Genomic DNA, 23,738 nt, shown 5'->3' with positions numbered 1-23,738 from the left:
GACGCCATGGCTCAGTCTCGGTTGTGATTTCGGTGCTCAGTTCTGCCGATGACATCCGCGATGGCAGAGGCAAACCACGTCCCGGGACTTCTTTAATATGCTCCCTGTCGAGGGCATAAGGGCACCATCGGACCAGTCTCAAAATGACCACCGGCTTCAGCTCCGGTTCTTGCCGATTCGCAGATTATTTTGTAATCTGCGGACTCGACACCGAAAGCGGACTGGAGCCAGACGAGTTGTCCGGTAAGCGCGCTAGCCCAGCGGGGTAATGCGGTACTGATGCTGTGGGACATTTAATCAGGACTATGTGGACATTATATATGACGAACACTGTGATTGTTTAGCTCTGTCAGTGTGTTGAACGCGAAAGCCGCACAATGCGCACAGGGTTAGGCTGCGCGCGCGTACACAGGGAGCAGCAGAACGCAAAGGCCTCGAGCTCCTCTTCAGCCTGTTTGTGCTGCTACTGGATCCATCTGCACGTTTTGTTTATCCCTGTGTATTAATGTGTTCTAGTTACATGGAATACCCCGGTACCACGCACGCCGATCTTTCCATTTGTGACTTGATGTATTTGACTTTGACAGTATTCATGTCAGTGTGTGTGTGGATATTTACATAAAGGATGTTATGTTCTTCTCTGGAGGATTAACCTGGGACCACATCCGCCCTGCGCATGTAACGTAGTAACGCTGTGGTCTGCTGGTCTTTATTTGATTGAATTGTTTTATATTAAAACACATTGTCTTTCATTATTGCATGAATATGAATAAGCCATACTTGTGATCAATTGGCATTCACACACAAACATGAAGACATTTATTGCACAAAGTCCCTGTGTTCCAAACATGTTTTTACTGGCAGAGGATTGGCTGGTCTGAATAAGCTCCAAACTGACCATTGGCAATTTGAAATGTTTGATGTGATATTGATTTATTAGAAATCGATGCATTTCTCCGCCGTACTACTCACACAAAATACTAAAAGCATTTCTGCCTTGTAGTGGACCATGTCACCAGTACTTTAAATTAGGGATGTCATGATTTAAATATTCTAGTGTTGTGATTATTGTGAGAATAAACATTTTATTTTATTATTTGCAATTGTTAACATTGCGACCAAAACAACAATAAAATCCTACATTTCTTTTCCTTTTTGTGTTTTTAAACACATTACCGCTCCTCAACATGTGACCTGCTTTTACAAATCAAACTTTCAGCAATATAAAAAAAAGCACTTGCTTAATTAGCTTATAAAATCTTAAAGCTTATAAAATCATCACACTTCTTTTGATTGAACTAAAAAGGACTTAATTTAGAAATGTAACCAAACTTTTTGTCTTTTATTGTGGCCTAAATAATCCGAGTACCCTACCATAAGAATCTTGACATCCATACTTTAAATGTATTATAAACAAATCATATCAGAAAAGAAAAGTATTCTACTGTCAAGGTGTGTTGTGGTGACTTAGCTGAAACCTGTGGTCATGCATCAGGACTTTTGCTCTCAAGATGACACAACTTAGATTAAAGTATTTCATGTCCAAACACATGTTGGAAATGACTAGGCAGGGAAACTCCTTGGCTCATCAAAGAAAGTCAGGTCTTTCAATATGAACATTAGAATTGTTCTTCCCCTTTGCACTTCTTGATTCTTCTTCCTGAAAATGTTTTCCTGAAATAGTGACGAAAAGAACAGCTGTTGCTTCCCAGACTGGAAGTTTAACTGTTCAAACATGTACTTACTGCATATTTGCACTTTGTACGCCTTTATTTGGCTATTTACTGTTTTGACTCTATTTTCAACCTTTGGGCTCTTTCAGCAGGACACACACACTTCTGCTGCAGCACAGGAGTTACAGGAGGCTGTTTTTTTTTTTCTAATCTCGTTGCTTTCTGTTTGAAGGTTGGGGTTTGCCCTTATCAGCTGTTTCACATTTGAGTTTCTGAAAGGAAAGGAAGTGGAAATTCCACTGTCAAAACTCATGAGTTGTTGATTGTATCAGTGAATGCGTGCTACAGGTACGATGATGAATGAGTCTTTGTTTACTGTTATTCAGGAGGATGAAAAATGCACGTACGAATGGCAGCGTCTATTTGTGGTTGGCTCTCACTTTACAGTTTTAGTCCTACAGAGGTTTCTTTTTTTTGGCTTGATATGCCAAACACAATGCTCTACATGGCGTCATTTAACATATCACATTCACTTACTAATTCACTTACACATGCAATTTTCTGTACTGAATGTGCTGATGAAGCTCTCCAAAATGAAAGTCCTTTAGTTCAAATGTCATGGACAATGCCGTGTCTCTGGAGACTAGGCCTGGGTGATATGAGGAGGAGTCAATTTAAATCCAATTTGTCTTTTTAATAACTAGGGTCACAACTATTTTAATATGGACGTAATTGAAGTAAAATTTAGAAATCATTATAGAATCATTATTAATTAGCCTATACATGTTCCAAAACATGCCATGAACTGAGAAAAAAGTTTGACTCAGTTTGGCAGTAATTGCATGAAAATGACATGAAATTAATGTGTATTTGATTAAAACACTCTTTTGTCTTTTATCCTCAAACGGCTTCACTTCAGCTTCATCTGTATCAAATTTAGTAAAAATCTCTAGACTAATCGATTAGCAAAATGATCACTAATTGCAGCACCTATTACTAACTAATACAGATTGCTTTCAATGTTAATACCTTGGACATAAACAATACTTTAGCTCGGGGCAATTTGAGACAAAAATAGTCCCATTTCTTCCTCCAACCCCAGAACTCTGCTCCAAAATACGCGCTTTTACTAACAGAGGATGGGCTGTATCAGAATCAAGACTTAATTTGTCATTTCAGGAAAAGAAAATAAATATTACACATACAAATACAAAATACATCGTAACCTCTTGATTCTAAATGACCCAAGCTGATCGTTGAAGATGAGAAGTGATTCTTAGTATCTCGTATGTCCTCATTTTCAAAGCCTACTCATGCCGAGTGAAACAAAATGTTATAATGACCAGGGCTTTTTGTGAGCCGGCTCTGGGCCACACGGGGAGCATTTGCATATGTATAGCCGGTTCCCTCACTGGAAAACTGGAGCGCTGGGACATAAGTACGCTCACACACTGGCCACGCTCATTCAAATGCTAAATATCAGTTTGAATGTCTCTGGCAGACGCCCATTAAGCCTCCGCAGCAAAACAAAATATATAAATGTAACGACATGAAAGCACAATAAGCACTTTCATATTTTCTTTTAAAGTGCAAGGTGTGAAGATTTACTATCCCAGCGATTTGCATAACACACTGTTCTATTGTAGTGTTTATTTAGTAGGAAAATGCATAGTCTTTCAATTACAATTTCATATAACTGGTTCGTTGAGCCGCAAGATTAATCACAGTCCAATCGTAATTTGAAAGGACGAAATTTCCTCCACAAACAGCAAAATGTCCTGTCTTTAAAAACTGATAGCTCTGTACTTCAGACCTGTCCTGAAAAACGTATGATTCTTTTATTCTTGTCAATTCCCCTCATTATCCTATGATTAAAACATAAGTTGCAAATTTAATCACAATTGCAGTTACTTATAGTTTTTCCAAATCGTGCAGCCAATTATCTATGAGTCAACTAAATGTTGATAATCTTTGTTCATTGATGGAAACCACATTTTGTCAACAGGCTTTAGTCTTTTCCACTCTGAAGAAATAAATAAAACAGCATTAAAAAGCATTTATAGTTGCAGCATTCTTCATCTCATTTTTCATTGTATCTGGTATATTTTGCAGCCTGCCCCCTGTAGATACTATAGTCGGCAAATGCCTGATGTGCAATGTAGCTCTTCCCTCTGTTTGCATAGAGGGCACGTGATTGTTCAGTCGCTCCCCGATATCCACCCCGTACATTCTTTCCCATCAGGACCAGAAGCTCGCACATTCTTCCCCCGATGAAAGCGTGTTTTCTCCGCACTCCAGTCGCACACCTCCCAAGCAGATGTTCTCCGAGCACAACGTCCGACCTTCCGACTTAACATGGGGTTCGGCGACTTCCTGTCCATTCACCTCGGCCTGTCCGTGTGATGAATGAGCGAACTGGATCATGATCATGTCCCAGAGAACGTTGATTAATACGTTATTTTGGTTGCGCAGACGTTGGAGTTTCATGAAATGTCTAACTCATTAATCGTAATAATAACCACAATGTAATATATACAAAATAATATAGTATAGTCTTCTTAATAATTCAACTAATAAGTTACTTTGGCATAAAAACAAAGACGTTAAATCACACCACGTACTATAAACTTATCATTTGCTATTTGGTGTTGTTAGTTTTACCCTAAGGTTTGGTTGGTTAATGTAATGTAGCCATTCCAAGTAATTTGATGGTACTTGAAGTGAATACATAATCCATTAATTAGTTCTTAATATGCCTTTGTGCGTGGCATTTTCATCCTCCCTCATCACCTTACTCGTCGCACTTGGTTGACCAGAAATATTCTTGACGCCGTTTTCCCATCACTGGTATATTTGCATTCACCAATGAGAGTAAACGGGGTGTTTTCCAAACCATATTGCGATGACTTCAGCTTTTGAGCGCGGCGCACATGAGGAGAGTGGGCCGAGGGCTGTGGTCTTGAGGAGGAGTGTGCGCAGGAAGAGACACTCGAACACGGGGGCGGTGCCTGGCTGTACAAGACGGCCAAAACCAGATCTGTGACGCTCGTCGCTCTCGCTGCTTCCGTTCCTCGCTCCGCCGCGCAAAAAGCCATTTGTTGACACGCAGTTATGACATTGTCGATGCCGAAGTAGGTGCGAGCGACAGAAATGTATAGTTCTATTTTGGGGGGGTTTATCCTGATTCCTGATGAACATAATTGCACAATATCGTGACTGCTAAAAATGGGCTAAAATTAAGCAACATGGAAGAAATAATACAAGGTTTTTATTGTTTTGTTAATTGTGACTCTTCAGGTCACATTATAACCATGAGAACTAAGTAAAAAATAAAAAATTAAGGCAATCTGCTCTCTATAAAATTAAACTTAAATTTAAAGGTGCACTATGTAACTTTTTCCTCTTCCATCCTGTCTATGTGGAGATGTAATTGCGTTGTTTCCTTGGAACGTTCCACTGAATGGTAATAAACGTACCTTTCATACTGTTAACGGGATCGCCTCGCCACAGATCTTACTTGTAACTTCGCCTGGTGCGTTCTCCATTGGGTTGTGAAAGGTATCAATACTGAATAGGGCCGGGAGTCACAGGGTCCCTCACGATTTGATACATGATACTCGATACAAGGCTCACGATACAATAATATCACCATTTTAACAGCATTTTTCTTTGTTAAACCACAACCGGCACAAACTCTAAATTAAATACACCCATTACAGTCATCAAAATAGTAAAAATGCCAAATAGTTTGCGAAACAAGGTTCCTTTCTTCAAACAGAAAGTTAGAAAATAATTCTGGAAATTATACTAAATATTTTGGCACACCCCTAATATTGAAACTAGTATTTAAAAAACACATTTCCAAGACAATATTTTGTGTTTAAAATTACATTCTATTATTTTTGTTCTAGTGTTTTCAGTTATTGTGGTATGAAGTCTACTCTTTAGTATTACATTTGAGTTATTCATTTTTAAGTTACAATAGTGCACCTTTTTAAATGGCTTCTTATCCGGCTGTTTATGTCACATTAGCTTTATAATTCATAAAGTTAATACTGTCAATAATTGCAAATGTTTTTAAAATCGTGATTGTTTCTTCTCGCATGGAATTTGATTGTGAGTTTGCGACGTTCCTGCGCGGAAGAAATAATCAATACAAAGTTCAGAGTTATTGACTGAGGCAGTTGTTGCTCCTATAGCGAGTTCTGTTAACCGGTTGCATAATAAGCGTTCTTTGGTTCCTCCTTGTGATCTTGAGTTTGCCTTAAGGATGTTCAGCTTTAAACCACATCATCAACATGTGACAGGTCTTTTGACTTTCAGGCGTATGACACAAACAACAACCATGTCAAATTTGTGGAAAAAGTCAAGTGAAACCCCAAAAAACAAAACAAAATGGCTTAACAACACACAGAAGCATTAAAACGTTCTGTAACTTTTTCAAATTTGTGTTGTATTTTTGTACCGACCATTTCTTTCTCATCTTTAACCGTAATAAATGTGTCTGTGTCTCACCCCTTCAAGAAGACAGTCTGAGCTTTGTAACCTACTTTCTCCAGAGTTGGCAGATTATGAAAGTTGCAGCAGATTAAGCCTCTAATCCCCGAGGCCGTGGACTCTGCCAGGAGACTTTAGCGTACCTGTGTCTACTACTTTGGCAGACGGGCTGTATCTTCAGAGTGGAGAGGGCTTTTCATTGAGTCTTTTGTGGTTAACATAATGATAGTCTCCCACCTGGAAAACCTTCTGTGAATGGTTTTCCAAGATTAAAAAGGGAGAGCCTGTAAACTAACCATAAAAAACATTCTCAACATTAAACCTTTACAATATAGGCTATTGATTCTAGAGCACATTTTGTCAGTGATAATGACAGGATTTATCTTCATGAATATGAATTATTGGTGCCACACATATGATATCCATATATTTAATTTGAATGTTTGCATTTTAATAGTGTTTTAGTTTTAGTATTATTAGTATTTTAGTAGCAATCACCCCATCTGTGTCTTAAAGTAGTCTTAAATGTGTAGATACAGTAATAAAAACAAATAAACTTTGATTTAGAAGAAATTGACCGTTACACAATTTTGTTTGAGTTAATTGATTCTTTTTTCAGCTTTCTGTGGTCTGCATGCACAGCACTGGCTGCATGAAGAGGAGACAATATTGAACCCTTGTACATAACCCCAGCAGCTGCCTTCATTTAGCGTAGCCACCTGACAGAGACATGCTAATGTCTAGTGTCTGTGTGCAGCTCCCAGAAGCACAGCTGTGCTTGCACAAACAGAAGTGATGTCCACTGAAACCCCCATTTTAATTCTATTTTTGTTGTTTTATTTGTTGTGTAGCTTTATGCCAGTATATAGAAGCTACTAAATTCAGTGATGGGGCCAGAGGCAAACTGGCGAAGGGAAATGAAGGTAACCCTGGCACCACACACACCTCCCTTTAAAACCCAGGCATAGCTTCAACCCTTCACCGCACCCTATAACCTTTGACCTTTGTTTACTCCCTAATCTGACATTTGCACTTTTCTGAGCAGGTTTGGGGACTTGCCTGTTATGTTTGCACCATTTTTCTTGTCTTGGTTTTCTTACCCTGCTCCTTTTGACCAGCTCCTTCAGCCGCAAAATGTACAATGAGCAAAGCCAATGTTTGACAATCACTGCTTCTGTTTCTCACACTCAGCCGGTGCTGCCTTCACGGGAGATGCTTGGTTGATGTTGTCTCTATCCCTAGTATGAATGACTTTTAGCACTGCTGGTGTGTGCATCACTTCTGCTTAACTCTGGGTTCAGTTCTACTGTAATTTAATTTGTATTGACAATTAAAGCTGACAAAAAGCAGTTTGGACCAACTTCCAAAATGCGCATGACAGCTTTATACGGTTCAATACAACCTTTTTCTAAATACAAAATTGCTGACTCGCTTTCCTTCTGGAGTTTTGCTTGGCACCTTAAGCCCACTGCTTCCAACCAAAATATTGTCAAACCAAATAGCCTGAAAAATAACCTTTCTCTTTTCCGTCTGTTTATGTGATTTTCAGGTGAGAATTTTGAGCAGAGTCCACTGCGAAGAACTTTTAAATCCAAAGTTTTAGCACATTTTCCGGAAAATGTGGAGTTGAATCCATTTGACCAGGATGCTGTGGGGATGGTATGAATATTTATTATCATTCCATATTTGACATATTGTTGTGTTTTGCTTCAGTTACATCATGTCGCCCTTGCTCTCCCCACAGCTCTGTATGCCAAAGGGTTTGTCGTTCAGGACACAGGTGGACACTCGAGAGCCTCAGTTTCACTCTTTCATCATCACCAGAGAGGATGGCTCTCGGACCTATGGCTTTGCCCTCACCTTCTTTGAGGAGGTGACCAGTAAGCAGATCTGCAGTGCAATGCAGACTCTTTACCACATGCACAATGCAGAGCAGTATGACATCTTGCACACCCCCACGTCCCCCAAATCTCCTAAAAGACTGGAGGAGCCCCGGCAGCGCCCCATTCTTCAGGCCGCCCCTGCCATCTCCCGCCTGCAGCGCTTCAACTCCTACGACATCAGCCGTGACACACTGTTCGTCTCCAAGTGTATATGTCTAATAACGCCCATGGGTTTTGCTCAGGCCTGTAGGAAGGTGCTTGAGCAGCTTTACCAGGCCGTGTCCTCTCCCCAGCCACCTCCTCTGCCTTTAGAAAGCTACGTCTTCAACATCCTCTATGAGGTGCCCCTGCCTCCCTCTGGACGCTCCTTGAAGTTTTCAGGGGTTTATGGCCCTGTGGTGTGTCAGCGGCCCAGCACCTCTGAGTTACCCCTCTTTGACTTTGCCATTGGGGAGGTGTTTGATCTGTTGGGAGTGGAGAACGTACTTCAGCTCTTCACATGTGCTCTGCTGGAGATGCAGATACTGCTTTACTCACAGCGTAAGTACTGACCTGCTCTGCCAGTTTTTACTTTCATGACTTTATTGTTCTCACTGCGCCTGCACATTCATAGGGATCCACTAAACCAGCTGAACTTGTGGCAAGCCTTTATTGTAAATAAATTATTGTATAGAAAAGTGCTCTCTCATGCTTAGTTATTGCTCTTTCATTCTGGTCAAGGACTCCTCCTTTTATACTTTCTGTATAGTCGTGTAAAAATGTAGCTCGAGGTTTTACCACAGCAGATGTCTTCTGTGCTTGTTGGAGCTTTTATGCCACATATTACATAACTGAGTGTTTTCTTGAAAGCATGAATACTGTGCATGTTGCTTCTCTTACTCATGACAAGAGGATGTGTGAAATTTGTTTTTTCACTTTTACCTCTTATTTACCACGGCCACCTCTATTTTGAACCTTGTTGGAGTTTAATTTGATGTGTCTTGCAAAACATTATAGACCTGAGGCACTTTGGAAATTGAATGCTTTTTTATAAATGAACAAACCAGTATTTTTAGAATCTAGTAGTCTAGTCTATTGATTTTTATTACAAGCGGTATGATGCTAGTTCATTTGGTCAATTAAATCGTTTAATTTTTTAACTGTCCAAAATGTTTATTAGTTGACTGATTTATTTATTGGAATTTATTGGAAGCGGAAAGGAGAAGTTATGAAGTGAGCTTTTTACTGTGTTTACTAGCACTTCTTTATTTGTTTTTGTGCAGTTTGACTAAAATAACATGTGATATGAAATAGTTTGAAGAGATTTTGTCACTACCACCCAGCGCCCCCTTTTAGTCGACTAGGGATTTCTTTAGTCCAGCACAGTCCTTAACGCCCTTTTAGTCCTTTTGAGAAATACTAGGTAATAACAATTCTCATATATTCATTATGAGATAAGTTTAAGGTTACACAAATGAGCCATTCACGTTCAGTTATTGATTATTTTGACTGTATATCGATAGTGTGCCCATAAGGACAACACAAATGCACAGTGCACAGAGAAAGCCAGTCAGATGGTGCAGTTATAAAATGTACAGCGATGTTGGGGTTGGTGACTTAGCATGGTAATTTGGATCTATTACAATAGCCTAAAAAGGCAAGTGGTTGACTAAGCACAGGGGGTCGTGGAGCAGTCCGTGTGGGGAAAGCTGTCCTGTTGCCATGCGACACGGCGGAAGGGAGGACAGAGGTAGAGCTGGATGATTATTATTGGTTAGAAGTGACATCATGCCTCCCCCCGAGGGGCTCATCAGTGCGGAGCATGTGAAGGGTGTTGCGAGAGTTAAAGGCCGGCTGTTTTCTTCTGAGAAGAAGCGGGATTGTTAGACAAGGGCTTGCTTTCAAACACACACTGAGCTAAATTAAACACAGAATTATCAAAGCCTGAAGTACAGATTTTCTGATTTAAATGTAACTTCCTATCCCTGTCTGACATCTCTTCAAATCTGTGAACAAATGTGCTTTGTTGGGTAATATATTCAGCCCATTTCTGCCTGATGGGGAGGTTTGAGATGTGTCACTCAATGTATTCAGTGTTGTTGCAAGCTACAATTAAATCGTTGTGATTTTCAATGACAGGCAGCCAAAACCATAGAGAAAATTATATGGAGTGAGGGGGAACCAGAGCCACCACATTTACAGCACAAACCTTAATGTGAGGCCTTCAGTTTATTTTTCAAATGGGATTACGGAACACATCTTTATTTGTATTCATGAAGCTGTTTTTCATTTGCTAGGTTTAAGAAAAGAAGTGTTAGTATTCTGGTCTCTGTCCTGGGAGAGGAGGCCTGTTGAGAGGGGGTTTAGGAGAGGGCCCTGGGGGAAGGAGCTTCTCTCCATGGGACACCACATGACCAAAAGAAGGAAAAGTGTTTGCTTTGGCACTATGTCAAGTGAGACCCAACTGCTCCTCATTATACCCAAGGTGTCAGCAGATAAATCAGGAATGCAGAGGTGGAGAGATGGAGACATGCTTTCCTTATAGATTCAGGACAAAGGAATTTAAACAGCACATGACCGAGGTGCATTGTGGAGACGTGTCAAGATAACTCAAAGGTCATAACCTTCCTGTGAGAGGAATAGAATCAACTTCTCTTGATTCTATGATTTTATTAACAATTTCATTGCTTTAACTGTAAGTAATTATACAGAATATATTACAATACTAAGTATAGGCCACTGTAACAGAGTTGTAGATGTGAATTTGCACATTTTGTACATACCTCCATGTCTTATATGTTTTCATTTGTTTTTAAACAGATTACCAGAGACTGATGACGGTGGCAGAAAGCATCACAGCCTTAATGTTCCCCTTCCAATGGCAGCATGTTTATGTTCCCATTTTGCCTGCTTCACTCCTCCACTTTTTGGATGCACCAGTGCCGTATCTGATGGGCCTTCACTCTAATGGACAGGACGACCGCACTAAACTAGAGCTGCCTCAGGAGGTACAGCTAAAGTTGTCGTTAAACTCCCTAAAATTGTTGCTCCCTTTTTCTTTTTAAAATGGATAAAAGCCATCCAACTATTGGCATTATTGAAAATAATTTCCAATAGTCTTCTTTTATTGACTGGTTTAAAATGCAGTGTTTAGTTGCTGGATCATGGAGTGTACATTGCAGATTAATTTTGACCTACTGTTTTTGTCATCTCTGTCCCCTACAGGCTAATTTATGTTTTGTTGACATTGACAACCACTTCATCGAACTACCAGAGGAGCTACCTCAGTTTCCCAACAAACTGGAATTTATCCAGGAGATCTCTGAGATCCTCATGTCGTTTAGCATTTCTCCAGAGGGCCGTCCACACTCCAGTGAGAGCCAGCCCAAATACAGGGGCCCTCGCTCTGTGGATGTTGTTTCAGACAAGCGCAATGGCAACTTGGCATCTCCACTCAACTCCTACCTGCTGAGAGAGAATGAAACTATTGCCAGGCTCCAGGCGCTGGTGAAGAGAACAGGAGTCAGCCTGGAGAAGGTACGGAATGTAATCTCTCACACTGTGCTACTTGTTTATCAGCCTCGACAGGGGCTGTCACTGTTGATGTAGCTTATTTTTACACGTCACTCAACAGACAGTTTTCACTTAGTACAACTTTTATGGTTGTATTTGAATATGAAATATATATATTTTCAAAAATACTGTGACGTAACAAGTATATTGTTATTGTAGTAGCATTTTAATTCCACTAGAGGGAGGTACTCGATTGTCATAACAAGCTATGTCAATACTTGTTTTGGAGGATAGTTATGCAGTGTAGTTTGGCTTTTTAGTAAGGCAAGGCAAGGCAAGTTTATTTGTAGAGCACATTTCATACACAAGGCAATTCAAAGTGCTTCACAGCAGGAAAAATGCATTCAAATCACAAAGAAATTACAGAAACAGAAATACAATAAAATTAACTAAATTAAAAATTATCAATCCAACTGATTTTCTAAACTAATAAAATCACAAACAAAAGAGAAGAGTGCAAAGAAAAAATCCTTTCAGTCATATGCGCAGCTAAACAAAACTGTTTTTAGCTTAGATTTGAACATTGTCAGAGTAGAAGCCTGTCTCACATCTTCAGGAAGACTGTTCCAGATGTTAGCTGCATAAAACTGAAACGCAGATTCCCCATGTTTTGTCCTGACTCTGGGCACCAGCAGGAGGCCGGTCCCTGAGGTCCTCAGAGTCCGAGATGGTTCATATGGCACTAACATATCCAAGATGTACTTTGGTGCTAGGCCATGGAGAGACTTGTACACAAGCAGAGCTGCTTTAAAGTCTATTCTCTGAGCCACAGGAGCCAGTGCAGAGACCTGAGAACAGGACTAATGTGATCATACTTCCTGGTTCTAGTCAGGACCCGAGCAGCAGCGTTCTGAATGTACTGCAGCTGTTTTACAGCTCGTTTGGAGAGGCCAGTGAGCAGGCCGTTACAGTAGTCTAATCTACTGGAGACAAACGCATGGATAAGTCTCTCTAAATCTGGTTTTGACACTATATTTTTGATTTTGGCAATGTTTTTTAGATGGTAAAAAGCTGCTGATGTTATTGATTTGACGTGGCTATTAAAGTTCAAGTCTGAGTCCATTATTACCCCCAGATTTCTAATTTGGTTTGTAGGTTTTAGAGCGAGACTCTGGAGGTGACCGCTAACACTTTCTCTTTGTTTCTGTGGCCAAAAACAATTATTTCAGTCTTGTCTGAGTTCAGCTGGAGAAAGTTGTTTTGCATCCACAAACTGATCTGTTGGATGCAGTGACAGAGTGAATCTACTGGTCCATAGTATTTTATATTTATTTCACAACTCTCATTTATCCTCGGTGCCATACACCATGTGCTATTCTTTACATGTTAAGTTACTCTATTCATTCATCTGTGGCTGGTTCCTTTGAGCCCATCATTCTTTTATATTCTGACCTCATTTTTAAACATGTGAGCTGTAGAGGGACTTATCAGTGTTAGTGTTGGCATCTGTACAATTGACCTACTGACTTTCTAAAGATAGATGTAGTCTTTCAGGCTGCGGCTGGTCATAAATCACAGCTGATACCCTTGACTTCCGTTCCCATGCCCTTGTAATCGCAGGCAGCCAGTCAAAGAGTCATTGTGAATTGAAACACACTGTACATTTACATTCTGTCTGGTATTTAATGTGCCTGTTTTTACCGTCAGCTTGAGGTGCGTGATGATGCCAGTGGGATCAGAGATGCTCGAGCTCAGTGTGATGAGGAAGAACTGAAGATGCACCAGCTCAACATCCATGTTCGTGAAGTCTTTGCCAACCGCTTCACTCAGATGTTTGCAGACTACGAGGTGTTCGTCATCCAGCCGAACCAAGACAAGGAGTCCTGGTTCACCAACCGGGATCAGATGCAGAACTTTGACAAGGTATTCAAGACAACTTTCTATAAACTATGAACAGAAAGCAGGTTTGCATGTATTTCTTTTTAAATGGTTTAATATATATTGAGTCATGTGTGAATATTAAATTTTCAGGGTACAACATGGAGTTAATGTCACATGTAACTAATAAAATAACAGTTCTGAGCTGCTGTTTGAAACTAACACATGCTTGGTCTCCAGGCCTCCTTCCTTTCGGACCAGCCAGAGCCATACCTGCCCTTCTTGTCCCGCTTCCTTGAGACACAGATGTTTGCCTCGTTCATCGACGGTAAAATCCTCTGCCATGATGACGAGGATAAAGAGCACACGCTGCGGGTGTTTGACATGCGGGTTGATAAAATACGCATGTTGAACGTCCGCACCCCCACTCTACGCACTTCCATGTACCAGAAATGCACCAACATTGAAGAAGCAGGTAAATCATCTTTCATTTATTGTAGATCAAGGATTTTTAATGTACATTTTTTGTGTAGTGTTTAAGGATAAATGACCAGGCGCAGTATTTATTTGTTCCTCGTGTTATTTGCAGACAATCTACTAAAAAAGAGATTTGAAAAATGCTGATTTTTATGCTCCTGGACCTCATGTTATTGGGACCGACTCACATCAGTCATTTCTCCTCCTCCTGCTGTAGATTCCTTGGTGGTGGTTTAACCTTTTGAAACATATTGGATTAATAATTAGTCATTTGCGCTTAATGAATAAAGGCTTAATGCAGTGGTTTATATAATTAAGTTGAGCCCATTACTCTTAATCATCATCTCCTTTTACAGTATACACTTTACCTAATACAGTGATTTAATTATCTACAACCTGCAGATGATTCTAATTACTTTTTAAAGCTCTAACTGTTCTTTTTATTCTTCACATTGATTTAGTCGTTACTTGGACTTTTGAATTCATCCTTTTAAGCTGGAGTCTGTGTGGTTGTTTTTTTATCTGCACCCGGATAATCGCTGTCCAACCCTAATTCATTTCTTGACAAGAAAAACATTTTCTCTGAGCCTTTTATTTGTCCCTTCTGCTCTGTGGGCGTTTGAGATGTGTTTCACTTCTAGGCCTAAAAGTACAGCGTTTTAGATGGAAACTTGTAAATCTTCACTGAATGCAATATAAAATGATAATTGCCTTTCCTGTGTTTTTATCCACTAAAGAAAAGGCCATTGAAATGAGAGTGCTTAAGATTGACCACACTGCGCTGCACCCACATCTGCTGGACATGAAGATCGGACAGGGCCGCTATGAGCAGGGCTTCTTCCCTCGGCTCCAGTCGGACGTGCTCTCCACTGGGCCCACCGCCAACAAGTAAGCATTTTACAACTGATGACAAAGAAATAACATTTTTTAGCGGTTTCCTTGATTGCAAATGTGTGTTGACCTGCACAGGTGGACCAAGAGGAGCGCCCCAGCCCAGTGGAGGAGACGAGATCGACAGAAGCAGCACACAGAGCACCTTTATTTAGATAATGACCAGAGAGAGGTAACTCCATTGGAAAGTGGGAAAGCAGGATTTCTTTTGGCTTCTTTTCTTTCTATCTTCACTTTTTTTCCTTCATGTTTTTATGTGCATGTATCTTTATTAGGTCTGCACAATATTGGAAATGATTGCGATCCTGCTGTGGAGAACTGCAATATCAATAATATTTCACTTTTTGACTCTATAGTTTTTGTAATTTTAATTCAAGTATGACATTAAATGTGTTTGTGCCTTAATGTATTAATCAAACTCTGTCAAAATAAAAACTTTAAAGAGACAAAATCGTAACTAAATAGAGACTAATTTAGACTGAATAAGGAAAATCAATGTTTTAGTTTTATATTTTTCCATTATGTTGTGCAGCCCTAATCTTTATATATCTGCTTTTGTCTGTTAACACGTCATTTCTTGTTTACTTTTTGTCTTTTCTTTGCTTCTCTCGCACTGGCACACGCTCGCTCTCAGCATGTAGAGTGTTTGTTTCCGGAGCTGCAGCTCTTGCTGTTTCTCGACTACTACTGGCTCTCTCAATCCTTCAGGCCGTGTTTAAAGTCGGTCTCTGTGGATGTGGTATGTGTCTGTAGTTTTTGAGGCCTTTCCCATTGGGGCAAAATTAACAACCATTGTAGTAGTATTTCTTCCATTACATGACAGGCTTATGGGTTTTATTAGTTTTAATATTTGCCCTTTTGTTTTGTATTGAATAACAAACAAGTCTGTTGAATTTCTGTAATTCATATAATTCTTTTCTTTTTCTAGAAATATATTCAAGAAGCTAGAAATCTGGGCACAACCATCAGACAACCCAAACTGTCCAACTTGTCGCCTTCTGTCATTGCTCAGACAAACTGGAAATTTGTTGAAGGGTTACTGAAGGAGTGCAGGAACAAGGTTTGTGCAGAGACATTTGCACTGTTCCTGTTCAATACAAGTTTACAAGAAAACAATTATAGAAGTATTTTGTGTCATCCCACAGACTAAACGCATGTTAGTTGAGAAGATGGGACGAGAAGCAGTGGAGTTGGGTCACGGAGAGGTTAGCATCACCGGCGTGGAGGAGAACACCTTGATTGCCAGTCTGTGCGACTTGTTGGAGAGGATCTGGAGCCATGGGCTGCAGGTTAAACAGGTCAGGACAGACACATTTTACTATTCTAACTGTTTCTGTGGAATTGGATTGCAACGTTTCTATTATCATTTTAGGGAAAGTCGGCTTTGTGGTCACACCTGCTGCACTACCAGGAGAGCAAAGAGAAGAGCGCGACTCCGGGAGGTTTGGGGCCCCCGGGTTTTATTCACGACACAGAAAGACGTAAATCTGACGGAGGGGTATCAGCCATGCCCCCACTTAAAATATCCCTCATTCAGGACATGAGGTGAGTCTTGAAGGCTATACAAGTTAATTCTTGAGCAGGTTCACACTTGCACATTCAAAACTACATCACAATATAGACTGACCCTGGACTTGGTCAGGACTAAACAAGGACTAGAACTGAACAAATTCACATCAGGATTAAAATTGGCTCAATTTAAGACTAAATCAAGTGTGAAAGCGCCGTAAATGATGCTATATGGGTTATCTCCTTATTTATGGGCAAGTTTTGTAAATAAAGAAAGAAAATGTTTTTTCTTATTAACTATTAACATATAAATTTGGGGTGTGGGGGATGTAAGAGGGGTGATGCAGTAACACTGCATTATTTCCAGTCTATTTACTCACAGCAAAGAGAGGCGGGGTCACCCATTACTGTATTCTGATTGGCTGTCCCACCACTATCTGAACATTTTTGTAAACATGGAAATCTTCAGTATTTATGAGTAATGCTTTAGCTTTTTATGCTTGTACTAATTTTCTGCTTTCATAATTTTAAAGAAAATTGAATTTTTCTTTTGATGAATTGCTATGTATTACTAAGCTGCCTGGTGGGTTTTCTCTGTTACCATGGATACAGCAAGCAGAGCAAAGTAGGTTACCTAATGGGAAGGTGCACAGGGGCTGAGGGGGATGGAGGGTGTGACATGAAGAAATGTTCAAAGAGCAGACAAAGCTCATGGCACTGGTGGAGTGGAAGGAGATGCGTCTGGACAGGCCAGGCATGATGGTGGCTTTCAGCAATGGCATGGGACGCTCTCCTGAAATGCCACTACATTTAGGAAATGTACAATGTTTGGTCCATGGAGTTTGTGTGCATTTGTACAAATATGCAAATCAATTGTGTTAAATATGTGTATATGAAGTAATTATCATACAGTACAGCAATACTTAATAAAATAGAAATTTGTCCATTAGATGTTTAACGCGTTTTTTCCCATTTAGGCACATTCAGAACATCAGTGAAATCAAGACAGATGTGGGAAAAGCCCGGGCCTGGGTTCGTCTTTCAATGGAGAAGAAGTTACTTTCAAGACACCTAAAACAGCTTCTCTGTGAACATGATCTGACTAAGTACGAATATTTGTTTACTCATCTTATACTTCTACATTTTTCTCCTGCTTGTTATGAAATGCATCACATACCATCTGTGTCACTGGACTCAAAATTGCAAAACATCATGATGCATTTTACCCCTAGAAGAAATCCATAATTGATGATCTTGCTCATAATTTATGCATCTGTAGAAGTGGGTCAGTGGTCTGCTGTCTGCCTCTATGACCTTACATGTTTCCCCTTTAACATTACAGTGCTGCATTAGGTTATACTGTATTTGACATTTGTGTTTTTTGTTGTGCAGAAAACTATACAAACGTTATGCCTTCCTGCGATGTGACGATGAGAAAGAGCAGTTTCTCTATCACCTTCTCTCCTTTAATGCAGTGGACTACTTCTGTTTCACCAATGTCTTCACGACCATCAGTGAGAGTCACCTTAACTTCAAAACTATTTAGCAACATACATTTGAGCTTAATTCACCTGCTATACCTCTGCTTACAGTGATCCCGTACCATGTGGTGGTCGCCTCCAGCAAGAAGCTGAGTGGGTCCATGTTCACAGCCAACCCCTGGGTGTGTGTTTCTGGTGAACTGGCCGAGACCGGTGTTCTGCAGGTTCCCAGAAACACATTGGAAATAACATTTGAGGTTGGTAAACATTTTTGCTTATCATATTTAATACATATATCTTTTAAATGCCTAATATTTTATAATGGTAAAAATGATCCTTTTGTTTTCAGTGTCAGAATCTGGGAAAGCTGACCACAGTACAAATGGGTCACGATAACTCAGGGCTCTACGCTAAGTGGCTTGTGGAGTGTGTTTTGGTCCGGAATGAAATCACAGGGCACACTTACAAGTACGCATACTTTGACAAAGTATATACAAAGAATATGATCTATTCACTGTAAGCTTGTCGTTCTAACACACGTTGTTTTGGCAGATTCCCTTGCGGCCGGTGGTTGGGCAAAGGTGTGGATGATGGCAGTCTGGAAAGAATCCTTGTTGGAGAACTTATGACCCCGAGCAGTGAGAACGATGAAAGATTGTGCCGCACTCCGCCAATGCAACAGTCGCCTGGCATGATGAGGAGGTTTGTCACCATCTCGCCAAACAGTAAACCAAGTAAGTGACCCATTTCTCCAAACTCCATTTGTTTTATTCTTAGATTTTCATGGATGCTAAAATAATTCTATATATTTTTCTCTAATCACACGTTTTGTTTGAACTGAGCGTCTTATAAAGAGTGTAGAATGTTGATGGTGGACGTGGGCACAAGTCTCTACATGCGTTGTCTAATCTTTTTGTCTTTGTTCTTATTCAGAGCTAAATACAGGGCAGATCCAGGAGGGAGTAGGAGAAGCCATCAATGGGATTGTGAAGCATTTCCACAAGCCGGAAAAGGAGGTGAGAGACGGGTGTCTAGACAGGCTCCAACATGTAACTCTATTATTCATTACAAGCATAAATTCTTTCTGTGGTCTTGGTGGTCTTCTGATTGTAGAAGCATAATAATATTCTTAATCATTTTAACGTATATTTTAATGCACGCTTTTTGCATTTCAGTCTATGATATTACGAAAAATATTGGAATGATATAAACAAAAACACTTTTCTGATTTCTTAATAGAGGGGCAGTTTAACTCTTCTTCTGTGTGGAGAGTACGGCCTTGTCTGGGCTCTGGAGCAAGTTTTCCAACATGGATTTAAATCACCTCGCCTATTTAAAAATGTCTTTATCTGGGATTTTTTAGGTAAATGTGTTTAAAGTCTTATTCTTTTCCATCTTGTTTATGTTTGAATTTCTAATCTATGCTTTTTTTCATTTACTGCCAGAAAAATCCCAAGTTTATTTTGAAAGCGCTGAACAGAAAGAGGTGAATCCAGATGAAAACTGGCAGAGCAGAGTACGCCACTTTTGCCGTTTTATGCGCGCCATCAACAGCACTCCTAGAAATATTGGCAAAGATGGGAAGTTTCAAATGCTGGTCTGTCTTGGAGCCAGGTAGGTTCATGTTCTGATTATTGCCTATGTTGTTGCAAATTTAGGTGGTGTTTTAAGACAATGATGTAAAGTTAGTCACGCTTAGTATCAGTACTAGGGTGAATAAAACATGAAATTCTTTATCAGATCTACATTCTGATCTGCAGGAAACCCACAAAATTTGATATTCTCTGTGAGGATTCTCAAAACATCTGATATTTTAATGGTTTCCTCCAGTGAAAGGAGATGGCACCAGGACATTGACTGAATATGGACTGAGGGTTGTTGCACAGATACTTGGTAAACCTCAGGGGGGCATCAATTACCCTCCAGTAATGACTAAACTTTAATGTTACATTTTATCTACATTTTCAAATAATTTCAGTCAAACTCCCACCAGCAAAACACACCAGACGGCTGAATCATAGAGGTCTGATGTTGCTTGCCTTAGAAAGATGCCAGTGGCAAGTCACAATTTGAACAGGACTCCTGTCCAAAAGTGAGGGACCTGAACTGCCACTGTTACAAATGAAACGAATACAACTTTACATGATTGTTTCTTTTTCTTATCAAAGAACAAGCACATCTCAGGAATGAAAAAAGTCAAAGTTGCAAAATTAACAATGCAATTTTCCTTGTTTAGGGATCATTTGCTACATCACTGGATTGCGTTGCTGGCAGACTGTCCGATCACTGCTCAGATGTACGAGGACACGGCACTGATCAAAGACCGGACATTGGTGAATTCTCTGATCAGAGTTCTACAGACTCTGCAGGAGTTTAATATCATCCTGGAGGCGTCTCTCGTCAAAGGTGTGGGTATCTAAACCAAACCAACTCCCCATCAGTCACATCAGGAACAAACAAGGCGTATATGAAACTTTTTATGCAGGATCAGACTTGAACAAAGGACATTTCTGGCTTATATTAAAGCTACTCTTACATCTGCCATATATTAAGTGCAATGAGCCTTTCAACATTTGTTGATATTTTTATCCTGAATGATGTTGCCATTAGATGTTGCAATAGGTTTTCTATTATGACCATTTTCCACATTACTGACAATGACCTTCTTGTGCTATAATGTTGAAAGCTAAATATTTTGTTTGTTATTGTGAGCTGCTGATAATGGTTATATTTAAGGGAAAGTGAGAATCAAATGGTTTATATTTTTCAGATAAAACAGTATTATTTTGTTAAATCTGTCAAGTTGCTTGCTCTGTCGTAAACTCAGATTCCAATGTCATATTGCAGAGCGTAAAGCGATGTAGAAGTATGCTTTATAAGTATGTGTATGACAGGGGCTTTGTGGTAAAATGGCATCCACCTACATTTATAGGAATGAAATGTATTATTTTATGGTTGGGGAGAATGCCAATATTTCATTATTTCCAGTGAATGAAGGTCATTGCATGACTATGAGAAAGGGAAGATCACAATTTACTGGTATGTCACTTGACCCAGATATTTATGGATCATATTGATAGCCATACTGTAAATACCATATTTTGCCCTCATCTCTCAATGTTCCCTTACACTACATGTAGGCCAACCCAGCTCATACCTGAAAGAAAATTACTTTTTTGTGTCCGTGGTTTTCCAACTGGTCTCATTATCATAGTTTCTTGCTATGCAAAATCTATAAAACAAAATCAAAGTTATCACTGTAACACATGGAGTGTTATTAATGGTCCCTTTCTGTTACAATGGACTGTACTGAGCAGAAAAATAAATATGGTATGTGAAGGACTTCTTTTTGTGCCAACAATGTCTGGAATGACTGTGTTGTGCCCATCTGTGTACAGTCTATGAGCATCTTGAAAGATTTATATTTTTGTTTTCAAAAACGGTTGTACATTTATTGACATGTGTAATGTAGTGTTTACTAAGTGTACAGTGTAAAAAATATACTAAAAAATAAAGCATTGAAATGCTAAAGATGCTACTTTTCTGTGACATATGCAAGTGTTAGCAAAATGTTGTAATATTACATATTTAACGTTTTCTGCTGATGAAAAAATGTAAACAAACTCGTTCGCGCCATGTCGCGGAGTTGTTTTTTTACGGAGGTTGGCGCACATGAATTGTGGGACTTGGAGTTTGAAGAAGAGCCGTGCGCATTGCCTGCGTACATAGTCTGCTCTCTCTTTGACTACATCTCCCACCATGCAATATTTATGAGAGGGACGTGTGGTTAACGCTGATTGGTGGAGAGGGTGTTCAAACTCCACAACTACACTCCTTTTATGGTCATTTTAGCCCGACCCTTTCATTCGGGCTTTTTATGCAAATGTTATTCTAATGCCCAGCTGTATGCAGCAGTAGTGTGAGCATGCGCACTGCGAGAAGCGAATACGGCGAAGATTCAAAGTTTTTGTTCAGTAAGACTACTCTTATTTGCTTTTATCAAAAAATACGCGCTTGATTTGACCCTCAAACTGTTTGAGTATGATGTAGAATATAGTTTTGTGTTGTAATTGCAAGCTGACGACTTTTTGGTAGACGCTGTAGCGTAATATACAAAGAGAAGCCGACTCGACAATGGGATAACGTGGAAGTCGATGAGAGCATGGCGTGGTTGTGTTAGCAGCGATGGCTAAGCTAACATGCTAAAGGCTAACAACAATGAACCGTATTTGGCGCTCACCGGGGCAAAAGTTGGAATTTAAAGGGATAACCTAGATCTTTGTCAAATGAAACATTTAAGATGTTATTGCCGAAGAAAACGTATCTAAATGTGTGCGTGAAAATTGAAGGTCTACTAAATGTTAAAATTCAAGTCTGGCTCCGTAGCTTTTTGTTTCTTGACTTCAAAAAGAGCTCCGTCCCGCTTTTTGCTTCCACTTTCCAAACGGAACGTGCTGTCGCTGCTAAATGCATAATTTCCGTGACAGTGTCACTTAACGTTTTAACTAAACATGCCATTAGTTATTTTCTTGACGCTTTATCAGCCCGTTCGTCAAACCGTCAAACACACGTTTGTCTGAAAGATTTATTCGCGTCAGAAGTATACGGAAGCTGTCGTGAAATTGTTCTGTGTAAATGATGTGTGTCTGCCTGTCACTTTTAAATACGTGTTTTGTGTATGTTTGCGATTTAGTTTGTGTTTAGATTTTGACATTTTGACTGTCATTTTTAATGCGCATAATTTGCATTTTAAATAACAAATACGGAAAGCAAGTTTTTGGGGTATATGTTTTTGGAACCAAGATGAATATTGTGTCTGCGTGTATTTATGTTTAATTATTGAAAGCCTGGAGTAGACAGGCTCGTGTTGGAGCCGCCCCCTTTCAGTAGTAAAACTGCTCTGTGTGAGTCGAGATCCGCGCTCCTGTGTTACTAAGGCTGCAACAATCACACATTTTCTTTTGCAGGTTTGTATTAAACATCAGCATGTTTGGCTTTCACAAGTCAAAGATCTACCGGAGTAATGACGGCTGTTGCATTTGCAAGACCAAGTCCTCCAGCTCCCGCTTCACAGACAGCAGTCGATATGAGGAAACATTCAGACTCTGCTTTGGGTAAGTTTTCATTATGCACACGTGTTTGTTTGGATTACTTTACATTCAGCTCTATTTTATGACACAATTGCCTTTTAATTCGATTTAAGTCTGTCAGAGGAGCGTGTTGGAGACATCTGCAATGCCTGTGTCTTACTGGTAAAAAGGTGGAAGAAATTACCGCATGGATCCAAGAAGAACTGGAACCATGTAAATATATGCTTCTGTGGCAACAATGATTATGTGAATGTATACAATGAATTATGAAAGTAAATGTTTTTGTGATTGTGCAGGTGGTTGATGCCAGGGCCGGGCCAGGTTTCAAAATGACAAAACCCAAGAAGATGAAGAACAGCGATGGAAAGAAAAAGAGCAAGTTAAAGAAGCTTCACAAGTTAAAACGACAAAGTATGATCTGGTGCAGTATCATGGACTCCAGTAGAACTCCTTGATTTACTAATATGAATATTTCTAATTGTCCTTCAGATTCTGATGCCCATAGCACTACCTCCAGTGTGTCTCCTGCTCAGTCGCCCAGTTACAGCAACCAATCAGATGATGGTTCAGATATCGAATCCAAACAAAGAAGGTCATCTCCGTCCATCTACTCCTTTTTGGATCGGTCATACTGGAAACGGTATTATGATGTATATTGTAAATTTAGAATGTGTCCTCTATAGTTATACCAAGTGTTAACACTGATCATCTCTTCTTAGACAAAAGGTGTGCTGTGGGATCGTCTACAAAGGGCGCTTTGGAGAGGTCATCATCGATCCTCGTCTTTTTAAGCCCTGTTGTAATACGACCAAAAAGCAGAAGACGCTGGCAACGACACAGGTGGCCACACTCCTCCCAGAGACGCTT

General features: G+C 39.9%; 3 protein-coding genes across 7 annotated transcripts in view; 2 read left to right on the top strand and 1 right to left on the bottom strand.

Moving 5' to 3' along the window:
• dennd5a (DENN/MADD domain containing 5A) lies at positions 1–21,312 on the top strand. Of its 5 annotated transcripts, XM_072465821.1 has the most exons (23): positions 6–243; positions 7,022–7,093; positions 7,720–7,829; positions 7,915–8,593; positions 10,853–11,040; positions 11,258–11,569; positions 13,253–13,468; positions 13,664–13,898; positions 14,638–14,788; positions 14,870–14,963; positions 15,426–15,530; positions 15,720–15,851; positions 15,937–16,089; positions 16,164–16,336; positions 17,278–17,406; positions 17,693–17,814; positions 17,893–18,038; positions 18,131–18,249; positions 18,334–18,515; positions 18,715–18,797; positions 19,021–19,144; positions 19,227–19,395; positions 20,018–21,312. In XM_072465821.1, the coding sequence occupies exons 1-23, from the start codon at positions 144–146 to the stop codon at positions 20,199–20,201; spliced, it is 3,978 nt and encodes a 1,325-aa protein (XP_072321922.1). In that variant the 5' UTR covers positions 6–143; the 3' UTR covers positions 20,202–21,312. The 5 variants fall into 5 exon arrangements, with proteins under 5 accessions (XP_072321926.1, XP_072321922.1, XP_072321924.1 ...); XM_072465823.1 differs by lacking the exon at positions 15,426–15,530 and having other exon boundaries at positions 7–243; XM_072465822.1 differs by lacking the exon at positions 7,022–7,093 and having other exon boundaries at positions 8–243.
• Positions 8,433–23,738, bottom strand: part of rras2 (RAS related 2) — a 316,645-nt gene continuing 301,339 nt past the window's right edge. Inside the window, exon 7 of the transcript XR_011931260.1 lies at positions 8,433–8,446. The gene's annotated coding sequence lies outside the window, so the exon portion shown is untranslated. The remainder of the gene's footprint in view (positions 8,447–23,738) is intronic.
• sinhcafl (SIN3-HDAC complex associated factor, like) overlaps positions 21,611–23,738 on the top strand; it is a 3,683-nt gene continuing 1,555 nt past the window's right edge. Inside the window, exons 1-6 of the mRNA XM_072465358.1 lie at positions 21,611–21,755; positions 22,749–22,895; positions 22,985–23,084; positions 23,168–23,282; positions 23,361–23,511; positions 23,591–23,738. The exon at positions 23,591–23,738 is cut by the window's right edge and continues 1,555 nt beyond it. Coding sequence (XP_072321459.1) covers positions 22,768–22,895; positions 22,985–23,084; positions 23,168–23,282; positions 23,361–23,511; positions 23,591–23,738 — 642 coding nt within the window. The 5' untranslated portion in view covers positions 21,611–21,755; positions 22,749–22,767. The remainder of the gene's footprint in view (positions 21,756–22,748; positions 22,896–22,984; positions 23,085–23,167; positions 23,283–23,360; positions 23,512–23,590) is intronic.

The sequence above is a fragment of the Eucyclogobius newberryi genome, unplaced genomic scaffold (assembly GCF_026437365.1).
Source record: "Eucyclogobius newberryi isolate DKJ021-1_F unplaced genomic scaffold, fEucNew1.0.hap1 SCAF_5, whole genome shotgun sequence".
Lineage (NCBI taxonomy): Eukaryota > Metazoa > Chordata > Actinopteri > Gobiiformes > Gobiidae > Eucyclogobius > Eucyclogobius newberryi.
Note: the sequence above shows the minus strand (reverse complement) of the source record. Positions and strands in the feature narration are given on the sequence as shown.